Source organism: Mustelus asterias, chromosome 15, assembly GCF_964213995.1.
Source record: "Mustelus asterias chromosome 15, sMusAst1.hap1.1, whole genome shotgun sequence".
NCBI lineage: Eukaryota > Metazoa > Chordata > Chondrichthyes > Carcharhiniformes > Triakidae > Mustelus > Mustelus asterias.
Genome location: NC_135815.1, coordinates 11,272,501 through 11,289,002, shown reverse-complemented (window position 1 = coordinate 11,289,002; position 16,502 = coordinate 11,272,501). Strand labels below are relative to the sequence as shown.

General features: G+C 41.8%; 1 protein-coding gene across 4 annotated transcripts in view; it reads left to right on the top strand.

Moving 5' to 3' along the window:
- The window catches only part of tarbp1 (TAR (HIV-1) RNA binding protein 1), a 170,546-nt gene that overhangs the window by 61,159 nt on the left and 92,885 nt on the right, over positions 1–16,502 (top strand). For all 4 annotated transcript variants that reach the window (XR_013499614.1, XM_078229496.1, XM_078229497.1 and 1 more), the window contains exons 15-17: positions 5,048–5,241; positions 7,348–7,606; positions 7,886–8,068. Coding sequence is in view for 3 of the 4 variants with exons in the window: in XM_078229496.1 (XP_078085622.1) it covers positions 5,048–5,241; positions 7,348–7,606; positions 7,886–8,068 (636 nt within the window). In the remaining variant the exon portion in view is untranslated. The remainder of the gene's footprint in view (positions 1–5,047; positions 5,242–7,347; positions 7,607–7,885; positions 8,069–16,502) is intronic.

Sequence of the window (16,502 nt, the reverse complement as noted above, 5' to 3'; positions counted from 1 at the left end):
TTGGCAGCTGAAGGCACGGTCATCATGGAACAGTTAAGATCAGGGAAGTTCAAGAGGCCTGAATGAGAGGAATAATTTCTAAGTGCTGTGGGGCTGAGGTACATCTCACAGATAGGGAAAGCTGAGGCCAGCGGGTATTTGAAAATGAAAAATCTTAAAATCAAGGCTTTGCTTAACTGGGAAAGCTGATGAGTAAATAAGGATTGAGGCTAGAATTTTGTTTAAACAACATACTTCTCTATGTGGAGAAATTCTAGTTTTTGACACAAAAGCTTAAGCAGCTTCCTGAAGCACATTGTGACTGTATGTGTGATATCTTAGTGTTAGGATTTTGCTTTTCCTGCAGTGTTGCACACTAATTATTCTCCTTGGACAAGTAAGCTGAAGGAAATTATGTTTATAAGCCCAAAAGATAGGTGACAAAACACCTAAAAATATGTAAAAATGCCTCAAACTCTCCTGTTGACATGTGTTCAGTTTTCCCTCCTCAAATGTATTCCATCATCTCCTCTCAATTTTTGAAGTAAATCATTTCAAAACTACCTTGCCTGTGACCCCCTTCATCGTAAAGGACTTCCTAGTACCTTTATAATTCCCCAATATTGAGATCCTTACAAAGAATGAGCTGGAGTAGGAGACTAGGGAATGTGTGAAACGATCAAAGCAAAATACTGTGCACGCTGGAATCTGAAACAAAAACAGAAAATGCTGGAAAATCTCAGCAGTTCTGACAGCATCTGTGGGGAGAGAATAGAGCCAACGTTCCGAGTCAGGACGACCCGTCATCTTGTGTGAAATGATATATTTTGTTAGGAAGAATGAGGAGAAGCAATGTATGAACTGAATGGTAAAAAATGTAAAGTGACGCAGGAACAGATCAGATGGTAGGACAAAATAACAAACACTGAAATGCTCACCCGAGCTGGCATGCCAAGCATCTACACCACCATATCGTGACATTCACAACTGAGTTGGGCTGGTCATGCAGCCAGAATACCTGATGCCAAAGTGAATCTTCTGAGGAGATCTTGAGTCTGGGGTGCACTTTCATGATGGTCAGAGGAAGCGTTACAAGGACACTGATATCAATCTGAGTTTTGTGAGAAAGTCACCCAGGATCGCTGCACCTGATGCAACCAAACAAGGAAAGGGTGCTGCCTCCCAGAGAGTGTACATCAGAGACAGAGGGAAGACGCAAGGAGAGCAAATCCTGAGCCAGCAACCTGTCCAAAACTCAGTCATCTACGGTAAACAATTCTCTTTGCAGCAGAACCTTTTGGGTGCAGATCTCTATGAACATTCACCTACGTACCCACTGAAACCTGACAAAACACCCCAGATAATGGACATGCTCACCTTCACCTCCAAGGATGACAGCAAACAAAACATGCTGGTTATTGGACAAGTATGCTCAAGAAAATGAACAGTAAGAAGTCTCTCAACACCAGGTTAAAGTCCAACAAGTTTATTTGGCAGCACTAGCTTTCGGAGCCTCAAGCTCCTTCAGGTGAATGAGGACTTGTGTTCACAAACAGGGCATATAAAGACACAAACTCAATTTACAAGATAATGGTTGGAATGGAGTCTTTACAGGTGATCAAGTCTTAAAGGTACAGACAATGTGAATGGAGAGAGGGTTAAGCACAGGTTAAAGAGATGTGCATTGTAAATTGAGTTTGTGTCTTTATATGCCCTGTTTGTGAACACAAGTCCTCACTCACCTGAAAAAGGAGCTTGAGGCTCCGAAAGCGAGTGCTGCCAAATAAACCTGTTGAACTTTAACCTGGTGTTGTGAGACTTCTTACTGTGCTTACCCCAGTCCAACGCCGGCATCTCCATATCAAGAAAATGAAGTCAGGGGTTAGAAGTCCAAGAGAATAGGTGACAAAACACCTAGAAACATATAAACGCATTGAACTCTGCAAAGCATAATTCCTGCATTATTTATTTGGCCCCTATTTTTGGCAGTTGTTTGCTGCTGCAGATTTATTCCATCATGTCCTCTTTTTAAAAATAAATTATTTCAAAAATCCCTTGACTGTGGCCCTTTCATGGTAAAGAACTTCCCAATATGTTTGCAATTCACCAAATGACGTCTGTATACGTAAATGCATATATTTAAAGCATTTTTTACATGTTCTTTCTTCAACTTAAGTTTTTTTTTGTCCTGTGCCATGATCTGGGCGAAGACCATTTGAGGTATTTTCAGATTTTTGAGAATCCTGTTCTTAACACACGCTAGGAGCATAAGTGAAACCTGGGATCATTTTTCCCTCATTCCCCCTTTCATCACTCTGCATCAGCCAAGATTGGGAATCATGGGTACAAGATGCCCCCTATTATGGTATGGTGGATGATTAAGTTTTTTAAATTTTCATAAAAGTCCTTTTGAGGTTTTATTTAAAAAACTGTCCTGCTAATAATACCGAAGGCCCCGTTATTTCAGCTAACCTCCTGAATGCTTTCCTTGTCCTCTTTATTAACTCTTAAATTGGATCTTGTCTTTTAGCCCCCTTGCTAGGATGCCTCCTGCAGAATACCACCCAACAAGTCTCACTCCTGAGTCCCAGCTTGTTTGACACTCAGCCAGCTGAATTGCCCTTTGAGAATTCTTCGCTACCTTGGTCTGATTCAACTGCTGCTTTTATTTCTCTGACCTTCCCATCTGCAGCAATGAAATAACTGATGTTCTTCCAGTTGGCATGACAGATATCATACCTCCACCCTTCCCTTCTTTGAGGCCTGTTGTACATCTTGGTCTAATCAGGCCTATTTTTCTTGCTCCTAAAAATGTTTTGCTTGTTGCACATAAAAATTCTGCTTCTCAATTGCCCAGTCCTGTGAAGCGTCTGAAATTAGTTTGTTTTTATTCCAACTTCTGTAAAGATATTTTTAGAACTGTCCTTCAATGAGCAGTGAGAATTATTTTTCTACAAGTTTATTCAAAGGCCCTATCTTCATATTTTTCTGAAGTACAGCCAGCAGCCTACTGCCGCTTACCTTTTGGGCTTCATTTTGGTCCCCCTTAAATCAACTGTTTGGCCGTATTAGATCTCCTTCATCTGTAACACAAGTTTGAAGAACCTCAGTTTAGTAGGGAAAAACTCCAGGAAATGTCTCCCTTGCCCTGGATGCAATCAAGTAAAATTCAGGAGAATATCGTGCATCACACGCCTATCTTATTGGCAACTACCATTTCTAACTTGAAATCCTCCTCCCTCTGGAACTTGTCTTATTGCCTTTAGGATGAATTGAGGGAATCTGTAGTTGCAACATGTTTTGGCAATCTGTCTCGGACTCTCTGGGGAAAATAAATGCTTCCTAGCATCTCTGTGCATTATCCAATTATGATCCAGTTCACCCAGCCTTCTCAATGAAATTTGATCAAATCTGTTTTTTTTCAATCTCAACAGTATTGCTTCTGAGTCTGCATTTCTTTCATGGAAATAACCCCCACGATTCTATTTTAAAATATTGATCTTGAGATGTGGGGATGTGCATTTCCAGTTGAAATAAGATGCTGGAAATCTGAAATTAAAAGAGTAGATGCTGGATAAACTCAGCAGGTCTGGCAGCATCTGTTGAGAGGGAAACAGAGTTAACGTTTTGCGTCCATATGACCCTTCTGCAGAACTAATTATCCTGAGAAGGTGGTGGTTCACCTTCTCAAACAGCTACCTGAGTGGCTCAACTCTCGACATCACGTATTGGCCAGGTGGAATCTTGATTGCAGGTTGCTTTTCCTGAAGTGAGCAAGTTGAGTTTTTAGTTAACATCAGCGTTTATGGTCAGTTTTTCTGGTGCTAGCCCATAAATTATCAGATTTATTGAATTCCAATTCCCAGTTTTTGATTTGAATTCCAATTCCCAGTTTTTGATTTGAATTCCAATTCCCGGTTTTTGATTTGAATTCCAATTCCCAGTTTTTGATTTGAATTCCAATTCCCAGTTTTTGATTTGAATTCCAATTCCCAGTTTTTGATTTGAATGCTAATTCCAATTTTTGATTTGAACTCGATTTCTGAATTGCGACTACCCCCTCCGTTATGTGGGACAACAAAGTATTGTTTTGGGCTCCAGCCTTGGGTGCTTTATTATCTTAAAGATGCTATGCTAATATAAATTGTTATTAAGCTTTGTTAATTTTTTTATGCACTTGTTAAAATAGTTTTTTTATCCTTTCATGGGATTTGGGTGTCACTGGCTGGGCAAGCGTTTTTTGCCCATCTCTCTGTGCCCTTGAACTGAGTGGCTTGGTCAGCCATTTCAGAGGACCGTTAAGAGTCAACCACATGGCTGTGGTTCTCGAGTCACGTGTAGGTCAGATCGGGAAAGGATGGCAGATTTCCTTCCCAAAATATAGTGAACCAGATGGCATTTTTCATTAACCAATGATAGCTTTGTGGCACCCTTAGCTGAGACTGGTTTCCAATTCCAATTTTTAAAAATTAATTAAATGTTTAAATTCCACCAGCTGCTGTGGTGTTATTTGAATCCATATCTCCAGAGCCTTAGCCTGAACTCTGGATTGTTAGTCCAGTGACATTAACACTGCACTGTCTCCCCTTTCCAAAGCTATGAAAATTTAAATTTATTACTATTATCCAATATACAAAATTATGAAATCTGAATATCTATAAAGTTAACATGGAGGTTATGGGGAGGTGGTGACGTAGTGGTATTGACGCTGTAGTAGTAATCCAGAGACCTAGAGTAATGCTCTGGGGACCTGGGTTCGAATCCCACCATGGCAGATGGTGAAATTTAAATTCAGCAAAAATCTGGAATTAAAAGACTAATGATGACATGAAAACATTGTCGTAAAAACTCATCTGGTTCACTGATGTTTTTTAGGGAAGGAAATCTGTTACCCCTTACCTGGTCTGGCCTACATGTGACCTCAGACCCACAGCAATATTCTTAAATACCCTCTGAAATGGCCTAACAACCACACAGTTCAAGGCATTAAATGCTAGCTCGGGCACTGACGCCCATATCCCTGAATGAATTAAAAAAACATTAAAAACCGATTTGTTTTGCCTCACAGGTTCTGAAGCTAGGACGACAGATCCAAATGGTGGTTGCCAGAGCTTCTTTAGCTTGGGTTTGCAAGATTACAGCCCAGTATCCAGAGCTGCAGCTTGACTCCCTTGAAGCTGTCAAGACACTGGTCAGATCTATTTTAATTGGGCCCTTCAACCAGAATCTTGAGAAACCGGTCTGCAGTAAGCAAGACAATGGGTAAGTAATGCGAGCAATTTACAATTTAAAACATGAAACTAATGCTTTGGAAAGTTGAATGTGAATATTAAAGGTTTTCAGTGAATATCAACTCAAATGTTTCCGGGCAGGATGGAGTTTGTGTTAACTTATTCATCCATCCAAGAAGTGATATTCAATATGCTTCAGAAAAAAGTCTAAACAGCTCCCAATGATAATTGCAGTTTAGTTCTCCGAGATCCATGTTGGCCCGAGTTTCAGATCTCTATCTTCACCAGTAAGCAACTCAGCTGATGCTAGCTAGAGGACATGTAAGCATAAGACTCTCTGCTATCCAGTCCGATTTAAAAACCCTTTCTGGCTCTGCTTGGGAGGTTGAAACACTAAAGTAACAGCCATACTTTTTTTGGAAAGAAAACTAAACCTTAACTAGATGAGGGTTTGGGAGAACCGTCCGTGTAAAATTAAAAATACTCAATCGTAATTAGCAATTATTTGTTTTACTTCCTGGCTAACATTTTGTTGTCTCTAAGGAATTTGGAGTGAACTATTCAAATATTGCCAAGTCCAACACATGACCTAATATTGGGGATGTGCCGAGTGAAGGCGAGTTCTTTTCCCCTAATGAAAACTGAGGAGTGGGATACCCTGAGACCTGGTCATGCCCATCCTAACAGACAGCTCGGCAATGGGCAGCATGAATAGTAGACTGGGAATGAGCTCTCTGTCTGCTTTTTTCTTGTCTTGATCAGCCTGTGGACCAGATGTTTTTAATTGAATTGGTGATTTGCCAACTAATCGGAATTGAGGCTACAGTAGAACCAGGAATGAAGTCAACACTGTTCTTTTTATATAATTAAATATTACTAAAACAATATGATTCTGCTCATAATGATCCCAAGTTGCATATGAGCTGAGTTCGTGCCTCCCGCTCCTTAGTTTATACCTTACCAGAATTAAATATGCCAAGTTGTCAACCTAGCAGACAACGCGTTCCAGAATGGATGGCTGTGTTAAACAACAAAAATGCAATCTATTAATAAAACATAGAGTATGTTTGCAATTAACGTAATCACACAATGGCTGGGTTTGCCATTAAAACCTGCAGCTTTCAAATGCATTTCAAAGTATTATCCCATCTGCTGCAAATTCATTTTTTCTCTTCTAAAGTTTCATCAGTCAGAAAGTTGGAATTTTAATCACAAAAAGCTGTTAGCAAATACAACACCTCGAGGAAGAATCGGTGCCATTGAATCAAATTTGATACAGTGGTGCAAAGGGCAAATAAGCCAGACAAATTGATGTTTAGCCAGATGCATGTTAGCCAGGGTTAATAATTATGAGGCATTTATTTGTAACTGTGTAAACACTGCTGATTTTACAAGTACACGTAGGGTAGGATTTTATTGCCGTGCTCATCCCAAAACCGTAAAATCCCGCCCGATGTCAACGGACCTTTCCACGTTCCACCCCTCACCTGCTCCGATTCCCGTGGTGGGCGGGATGGTAAAATTCTGGCACTGATGTCTGACACTGTACAACGGACAGAATCCCAAGTCCTAATACACCGCAGCTCTTTGGGTGCACTGGTTTATGGTAACTGAATAAATCTAATTGTATTTTATGACACGGGGCTCCCCCAGGATTTTTGGGAAATGATTTGGAGCAAAGTTTGTTCATTGTGGTGAAAGCTTGCTGTCAAACATTTTAACGTTAGTATTTATAACCTTTCTCCGGAAGACATTTTGAGAATAAGCGAACAACAAATTCTAGGTGTTGATACTTCAGAGCGTATGGTTTGTCATGAGGCAAGAAATCTAATCTTGCATATTTATAGAAAAGGTCTTTAGAATAGACCAGTTATCCTGAATTTAGTGATTTAATGTTTAAAGTTCTAACTAAAACACCTGTGTTCAAACTCCTTTTCTGAGTTTGATGGTCTTAGGCAATTTATCATTTGTGGGTGAATAGTGTGACCAGATCTTAAAGGCGGAAGAAGCGGAATATTTGTCTATGTTGGCATAACATAATGGCATTGCACTTCACTGCCCTTTCATAGTTCATACTGCTGTAAAATGTTGGGTTAGTGCTGAACTAGCTTAAATACAACCTTTTCTTTTGGTTCAGACTTTTAGAGGATGGGTCTTCAGCTCAGGGCTGGGGAAGGATATCGGCACAGTATGTCCACGATCAGTGGGCCTGCACCTATTTCGTTTTGAACAAATTCGAGCAGTCATCTGAAAGTGCAGCCAACAAAAGATGTGAGCTTTCGTTGCCTGTTGTAGGAAATCCAGCACTCCTCGGTGCCTGTATAGAAGCGCTTAACATTGTTCCATCAGACCAAGTTCTTCCTGTACTGCAGTGCATGAAGATTCTCGTTCCTAAGGTGAGCAAGATTAAATATGCATCTCGTAGGAACCCAAAATATTCCTCATTTATTTCTGCAGTCAATATTTTTGCATTTTTTTCTTGCAAATGTAAAATATAGCTTTCGTGCTAACACTGACCAAAAGTTACATATTTGCAACTGTAGTTTGTAGTATTTTTAATTTTCTATAAATGCTCCTGACAACTTATGATAGAAATGTATGCAAACTGTAATGAACTTTTAATGATTATATTTGAGTGTGTTTTACTATGCATTCGAACTTATTGATTTATTCAGCTTTACAGGTTGGAAGAGTCTTTGTGCGTGAAATCTCTTGACCTTGCTTGGAAAACGGTTTTGGATTTGAACAGCAACCAGCTTCATTTTTGGCCCACTCTAAGTGCTTACATACAGATTGCCTTTCACCATCAACTCCTGAGCGTAACTGGGGAATGTGCCATTGGAATAAAAATGAAAGAGGTAAGATGTGCTTTAGCAGCTGCCATTTAGCGAGATCCACTCTTGTGAATTATTACAATGAAATAATTCACAGAATTATGGAAGCAAGGAAGGAGGCGTTTTGGCCCCAAGTGTTTATGTTGATTCTTTGAAAAGCTATCTGATTGGTCCAACTCCCTGATTCTTTCCCTGTGGCCCTGTAAGATTTTCCTTTCCAGGTGTATATCCAATTCCCTTGGGAAACTCGTTACTGAATCCGCTTACACCACCCTTTTATGTAGCATGTACCAGTGCAAAACCATTTGCAGCATAAAAACACTTCTGATTTCCCCCCTGATTCTTTTGCCAATTACTTGAAATACATGTCTTCTGGTTATTGGCTCTCTCGCCAATGGAAATGGTTCCTCCTTATTTACTTCTATTAAAATCCCTTTTAATTTTGACATAAAAATAATTTCCATGTTTTGTATCAATGGCTGGTACCAGACAAAAGTATGGGAATAATTAATTACAATCCCTTTTTTCCCCTTGGGTGTGAACTTAAGGGAAGTTTTCAGGTTGTAGCCATAGCCAAGCAGTAAGGCATAAGGCACAACCAAATCAGCTGTGGTTATTTAAAATCTCAAACTTTTTGAGGGGTGGAATTTAGCAACCCACCCCCCATGATCGGTTTGAGGGGGCATGTGGGTGGATGCAGGGTGAAGATCACACTGCCCTCTCAACTCTACCTGATCAAGCTCTGGACAGGAATGGTGGATGTCTTAGGCCAAATGAGGCCCTTACGTTGCCACTTAAAGGCCTCATCCCACCTCCTCTGGCGATAGGCAAGAAACTCGCCATGCGGAAGAACATCAAAGCAAATCCTCCTCGATTAGTGTGTCACCTTTTGGGGGGAGCAGTGGCTTCATTCTCAGGCACCCTGTGCCCAATTATTGGACCCAGCCATTGGGAAAAGGGGGAACCACAAGGGGGCACCCCATGTTCTTATTGTTGAACACTCATGCCCTCGTGCTTACCCAGTACCCCTTCTCAATGATTCTAGGTGAAGGCTTGGGTAGCGACCATTACTGCCCTCCACTGCAGCCATTAATACTGCCTGCAATTCACAATAAGTACATAGCAAATCTGAATTATTTCTGGGACTTGTGTATTGCTTCCTTTTCCACTTCATTGAAATATTTGTGCAGTGGTTATAACGCTCATTAGCCCATCTTTGCTAGCTATCCTCCATTGTTACGCAGCCTGGTCAACCAGCACTGTGTCTCGCATTTTTGAAACAACAAATACTGACTGTTTTTCCTTATGTTCAGGAAATAATGAAGACATGAGTGGAAGGGTCAGTAGTTGTTTTAGTGACTCTATTCTGTTTGGAATTTATTGCCTGCCAATTGGTACAATCAACAAATCAGCGCACTGCTCTGATGGCTTGTCTTTCCAGTCAGATGACCTAACTCTCGGTTAGGCTTGTATTTTAAGCTGTAAATATATCATTAGTATTGTAAAAATTGAATTACGTGCTTTTAGGAAGCATTACTGCCTTGATTTGGCAATCTGGCAGAAACAGGTAACTATTTATGCTCAGACGTTCCCCTGTAGGAAGGGGAAACAATTGCAAAATGGCACTGAGGCAGAAGTTTTAAGTTTATTTATTAATGTCACGAGTAGGCTTACATTAACACTGCAATGAAGTTACTGTGAAAATCCCTGAGTCGCCACACTCCAGCGCCTGTTCGGGTACACTGAGGGAAAATTTAGCATGGCCAATGCACCTAACCAGCACGTCTTTCGGACTGTGGGAGGAAACCGGAGCACCCGCAGGAAACCCACTCAGACACGGGGAGAATGTGCAGACTCCGCACAGCCAGTGACCCAAGCCAGGAATTGAACCCGGGTTCCTGGCACTGTGAGGCAGCCGTGCTAACCACTGTGCCGCCATGCCGAACTCAATATCCTCTACTACAAGTATATATTGGCCGAGGAAATAGGATGGGAGAAACTACAAGAAAAAATTTGGAGGTGAAGAATTTTCCAGAGCAAGTGTTTGCATGTGGATTAGGTAGATAGCAAAGCTCTAAGGATTATACAATCAGTTCATATTATAATTAGAAGCGATGAAGCTGACATCCTCTTGTTACGTTGTCAGTTAACGAAAGTCTCTCGCTGCTATTTTGAATTTTGTGCATTAAACTGTTCAGTGGTTAAATAATGAAAGCTTATTCTCTCAACGTACATTTGATCCCTCAAAATGCTGTCTCTTTCCAGATTATTAAAATTGAATGTTGAAGTTTATGCAATTGGATTTAAATAACGTTCAGGAAAGCTTGATGATGTAATCTGTGGTACGATCTTGGCCTTGCCTTATTTATTGTTTCATGTTTTAGATTTCTAAAAGTAGATTATAACCATCTGCTATTACTGGAGGATATTTGAGTGTTTATCAATCTCTCCACAAATTAGCTTCGGGTATGACCTAATTCTCTGCTGCTGGTGAATTATTCATTTACTCAGTCATAGGCTTAGATCTATTTTTCTGTAGATTGCTTGCAATAATATCTCCATTATATTTTAATTTACTTTTCATTGCCAATCTGTGCTGACCTCTAGTTATTTTTAATTAATGGTCATTTAATTCAAGTGTTTGATTTGATGAAACAATGAATTTACTTTAACTGTGGCTTTCAGTTTATTTCTGGCTGTAGCGTAATTTGTTTCCGCTTACTGAAGAGGAATAACCATCGGTTTATCAGGTTATTGTTCTTTCTCTTCGTTCATGTTTCCAAGCTGAGACGTCTATAGAATCATAGAATCCCTACAGTGCAGAAGGAGGCCATTCAGCCCATCGAGTCTGCACCGACCACATAGAACATAGAACAGTACAGCACAGAACAGGCCCTTCGGCCCACGATGTTGTGCCGAGCTTTATCTGAAACCAAGATCAAGCTATCCCACTCCCTATCATCCTGGTGTGCTCCATGTGCCTATCCAATAACCGCTTAAATGTTTCTAAAGTGTCTGACTCCACTATCACTGCAGGCAGTCCATTCCACACCCCAACCACTCTCTGCGTAAAGAACCTACCTCTGATATCCGTCCTGTATCTCCCACCACGAACCCTATAGTTATGCCCCCTTGTAATAGCTCCATCCACCCGAGGAAATAGTCTTTGAACGTTCACTCTATCTATCCCCTTCATCATTTTATACCACAATCCCACCCAGGCCCTATTCCCGTAACCCGACATATTTACCCTGCTAATCCCCCTCATACTCGGGTCAATTTAGCATGGCCAATCAACCTAAGCTGCACATCTTTGGACTGTGGGAGGAAACCGGAGTACCCGGAGGAAACTGGGTGTTGATTGTTTAGCACTAGTTAAAGTTTATTTATTCGTGTCACAAGTTGGCTTACATTAACACTGCAATGAATTTACTGTGAAAATCCCCTAGTCGCCACACTCTGGCACCTGTTCGGGTACACTGAGGGAGAATTTAGCATGGCCAATACACCTAACCAGCACATCTTTGGACTGTGGGAGGAAACCGGAGCACCCGGAGGAAACCCACGCAGACACGGGGAGAATGTGCAAACTTCACACAGACAGTGACCCAAGCCGGGAATCGAACCCGGGTCGCTAGTGCTGTGAGGCAGCAGTGCTAACCACTGTGCCATCGTGCCAGCCCACCACTATAGCGACACTTGAGTGTAAGCTGAGCTTTGATCTAAACAAACGCTCGAGCTTTACTTTGGATTACTGTCAGATCCTGCAGGTTGGATTACCGATTCATAGCTCACTCCCAACAATCTAATATTCAAACGCTGCCAGAACTGCTGAGATTTTCCAGCATTCTCTGTTGTTTCAGATTCCGGCACCCGCCCTATTTTGCTTATCTAATATTCTGTTTGTGAGTGGTGCTGTGGTGTATACTGTGCTGGAAATGAGATTGCAATGCAAAAGAAAAACACTAAACTGAAAGAATCTAATCATTCTCAATGTTCTGGCAGCAATGAGAAGAAAGTTATGTGCATTTATCACCTGCTGGCTGGGCATTTAATCTCCCAGGAGGCAGTGAAGCAGAACAATCGACATAAAACATTTTTTTTTAATTGCCAGCGAGCACACATTGTGATTCAGCCCCAGAACCATATTTAGTTGTCAGGATGAATGCTCAGTGTTGGAGAAAATCACAGATTCAGCAACAAAAACCTTGCACAATTTTGTCACAAGCAGAGATCCATATTTTAATGGAAGTAATGGATCAAAGCTGTCTGTCTTATTTGGTTTTTAATGCTCAGCAAGTCAAAACAGACATTGATATTTGAAGACCTGTCGGAAATGCAAACCTTTTAAGTTCATGATTGCATTAATAGGAGAGTAATGAATGCAGTGGAAACGGCTGTTTTCAGAAGTGAAGCAAGATATTACCGTTCTGCTTTGGACATCCAAAGGATGCCTGGCCAGTTTGTTGGATAAATTCAGGATTACATAAACAATTCTTTGGTCCACATATTTAATCTACAGATTAAAATTCACATTATTTCCTTTAAATTAATGGGTTTTGTCCTCCTACAGCTGAAGTATTATATCGTGAATTTAATTTCAGGAGCCGCTATCTAGTTGAAACATGCTTGATGTCAGGTACAATGACATTAAATTAGATGAGATGGCTTTTGATCAAAGGGAAGCTGATTCAAACCAAGTGATTATTAGGAAATGACATATTGAGATAATTGCCACGGTAATGCTGTCAGAATTTATGTAACAGCTTGTTGGTATTAATCAAGCCTGCAATCATCAAGATTTAAAGTTGATTTGAAAAAGTTAGTATCTGAAATAATTCTTCTTGACTAATTTGTGGGCTGTTACTCTTTCATGCAATAAACATAGAATCCCGTACACCGATGGGTGACGGTGGTAAGAATGAAGCATCCTTCACTTCTAACCTATTTACGGACCAGCTATTTTGTACACCTAAACCTTGGCACATTTACTTGCTGTTTCCTGGAGGAGTCCCACATTGCCAGATACTTGGTGCCTGATTGAGGGACCTGGCATTAGGAAGGGGGGGGGAGAGGGGGGCAGTTCTGCTGAGAGCCACCTCATGCCCTTACTGCTGACTGCCTCCTCAGTCACCTTCCCACCATCACATCTGTACCTGGGTCCATGCTGAATAAACCTGTTGGACTTTAACCTGGTGTTGTTAAACTTCTTACTGTGTTTACCCCAGTCCAACGCCGGCATCTCCACATCGATCCTTGGCCTCAGGAGTGTGCAGTACCAGCAGTAGCCACCACCTACCCAGTGGTGTTGTTGAGCAATAAAGAACGGCCTCTGACCAACAGCTCTCGATAGGTGGGATTTCTGCCTCTTAGGCCCTTGGTCCCGGGGAAGGCCAGCCACTGCCCAGCTAATGATTGGCACTTTATGAAATGGGCGTTCCTGCAAAGAGACAATGGGGGGCTCTTACTAGCTCTCCAGCCGGCAGGCGAGGCTCTCATTGCCTCCACTAAATATTGCCCTCTGACTCATGCCCAGAAATGGAACTTCGTGATTTGTTTTTGGTTGCTTGTGAATTATTCACCAGTGAAGACGCACGTGCAGTTTTAATTGGTTAATGGGTGAAGAGAGTGGCTGAGTCACCTACTCCTAGTCTCCACTGGTGCTGCTTCATAACTGGTTACTTCAGAGGCGCGCGCATGCACAAGATTGCTGTCTTCCCCACCACCCTTCTTGACCTAGTATATCACTGGACAATAGTTGAGCATATTTTTTGTCATAGACTGGCCGAGTGGATTAAACTACAAAGATCAGGATCTGGAATCATAACAGCCTACGAAATATTGAAGCTTTTTAAAAATCTGATCAGCATCATAAATGACCAGAACTAAGATTTCACTACACAAATATAAGTTGAAAGGATCCACCTGATTTTTCTGGCCATTTTACCATTTGGCAATGGATATTGTTAAAGGCGGCACTGTCAGGCTTATTTTCCATCTTAAGAGCTATGCGATGAGGGAGGGAATATATTCATAAACATGATGAGAAATACTTTATTCACTGTCGGGGAGTATAGATCGTTGAATACCCTTTCATATTCAGCTATTTTTGGTAACATTTCAAGGTGCAGAAATTGGGATCAAGATCCCAGTCTGCTTTGTTAATAAGACAACACCAGCTATCTTAACTGCTGCCGAGAGTCCAAGTGACTCCCCAGGTGATTCAGTACATTCTAAAATGATACTTCATAAAATATAGGAGCTAGTTAGGGAGGGATGCTCCTGTGATCAACATCCTGAGACCAAGGGGGCAGCGCACATGAGATTAATTTGAGTGCCAAAAATTAAAATGTCAATTTGAATCTTGCTGGAACTGCTAGCTTAATTTTGTTCCTTGCTAATGGGATTGAAAAGATGATGGGACAAACCTTCTGGAAAGAGCTGACGGTGTATTTATGTACAAGTGTGAGAGCCTAGAATTTTGGACTCGGGCAAACTTCTGAATGTGAGTGGGGCGCTGCACAATTCATATTCACTTGATGTGAAATAGGCTAACCTTGCTGAGATTTCTGGAAGCAGTCTAGTTTAAATGATCAGGGTGCCCGTTATGTGTTGGGTATTTCACTGATTGCAGTTCTCCCTGTTGAGGGATAAGAATTAGTGTGCTGTCATAGAGTGTAAATGTTTGCAACAAGTTAAAGGGACAGTCCTCCAAATTACTTGCCTTGGCGCATCTGTGCGCCACCTAGTTTGTGTAATGTTACATTGCTCCCCTCAAAAGAAACTGGGTGGGCCATCCGGCATCAATCTAGGCACCAGAAATGACAATGGCAAACTCAACTCTGCGAAGTTCTCCTTAGTAACATTTGGGGGCTAGTGCCAAGGTTGGGAGAGTTTTCTCACAGACTAGTCGAGCAATAGCCTGACATGGTCATACTCATGGAATCATACCTTACAGATAATATTCTAGACACCACCATCACATCCCAGGATATGAGATGATGACACTAAGATGCGTGGCAGAGCAAAGTGTGCAGAGGACGCTGAAAGTCTGCAAAGGGACATAGTCTACGTGAGTGGGCGAGGGTCTGGCAGATGGAGTACAATGTTGGTAAATGTGAGGTCATCCATTTTGGTAGGAATAACAGCAAAATGCACTATTATTTAAATGGTAAAAAATTGCAGCATGCTGTTGTGCACAGGGATCTGGGTGTCCTTGTGCAAGAATCACAAGGAGTTGGTGTGATAAACCACTGTTAGCTTATTGCCTGTGTGTGTGACATGCCTGGACATGTCCCTGCCGGCCACGCCCGGGACTCCCCCCCCCCCCCCCCCCCGTCCAGGTATAAAGGCGACTGCTCCCCACCCCCCTGCCTCAGTTTGGACCAGTTCATCGGCATGGGTGTGCTCCAAGTCTTTTGCTGATAAAAGCCTATTTGTTCTTGCATACAAACTAGTCTTTACTTGATTGATGGTGCATCAGTTGGTTTGCAGGTGCAGCAGGTAATTAAGAAGGCAAATGGAATTTTGTCCTTCATTGCTGGAGGGATGGAGTTTAAAAACAGCGACGTTGTGTTGCAGATGTATAAGGTGCTGGTGAGGCCACATCTGGAGTACTGTGTACAGTTTTGGTCTGTCTTGAGAAAGGATATACTGGCACTAGAGGGGGTACAGAGGAGATTCATTCGGTTGATTCCAAAGTTGAGAGGGTTGGCTTATGAGGAGAGACTGAGCAGACTGGGGCTATACTCATTGGAATTCAGAAGAATGAGGGGAGATCTTATAGAAACATGCAAGATTATGAAGGGAATAATTAAGATAGAAGCAGGGAAGTTGTTCCCACTGTTGGGTGAAACTAGAACTCAGGGGCATGGCCTCAAAATAAGGGGGAGCAGATTTAGGACTGAGTTGAGGAGGAGCTTCTTCACACAAAGGGTTATGAATCTGTGGAATTCCCTGCCCAGTGAAGCAGTTGAGGCAACCTCATTAAATGTTTTTAAGGCAAGGATAGATAAATTTTTGAACAGTAAAGGAATTAAGGGTTATGGTGAGCGGGCGGGTAAGTGGAGCTGAGTCCTCAAAGATTAGCCATGATCTTAATGAATCATGGCTCGAGGGGCCAGATGGCTTACTCCTGCTCCTTGTTCTTATGTTCTTTATGATCTGTCCTATCCCACTGGCAGGACAGACCCAGCAGAGATGACAACACAGTCGTGACCGAGTTGCCCTGGGACCCCTCAACATCGACTCCAGACCCCATGAATTCTCATGGCACCAGGTCAGGAAACCTCCTGCTGATTACCATGTACCGTTCCCCCATTCTCAACTGATGAATCAGTACTACTCCAGTTGTGCACCATTACTAACCATGCTGGTTGAGTCCTCAAGGACATTGCTGCTAGACTGGGTCTGCGGCAGTTGGAGAGGAAACCAACAAAAGGGAAAAACAAATTTGACA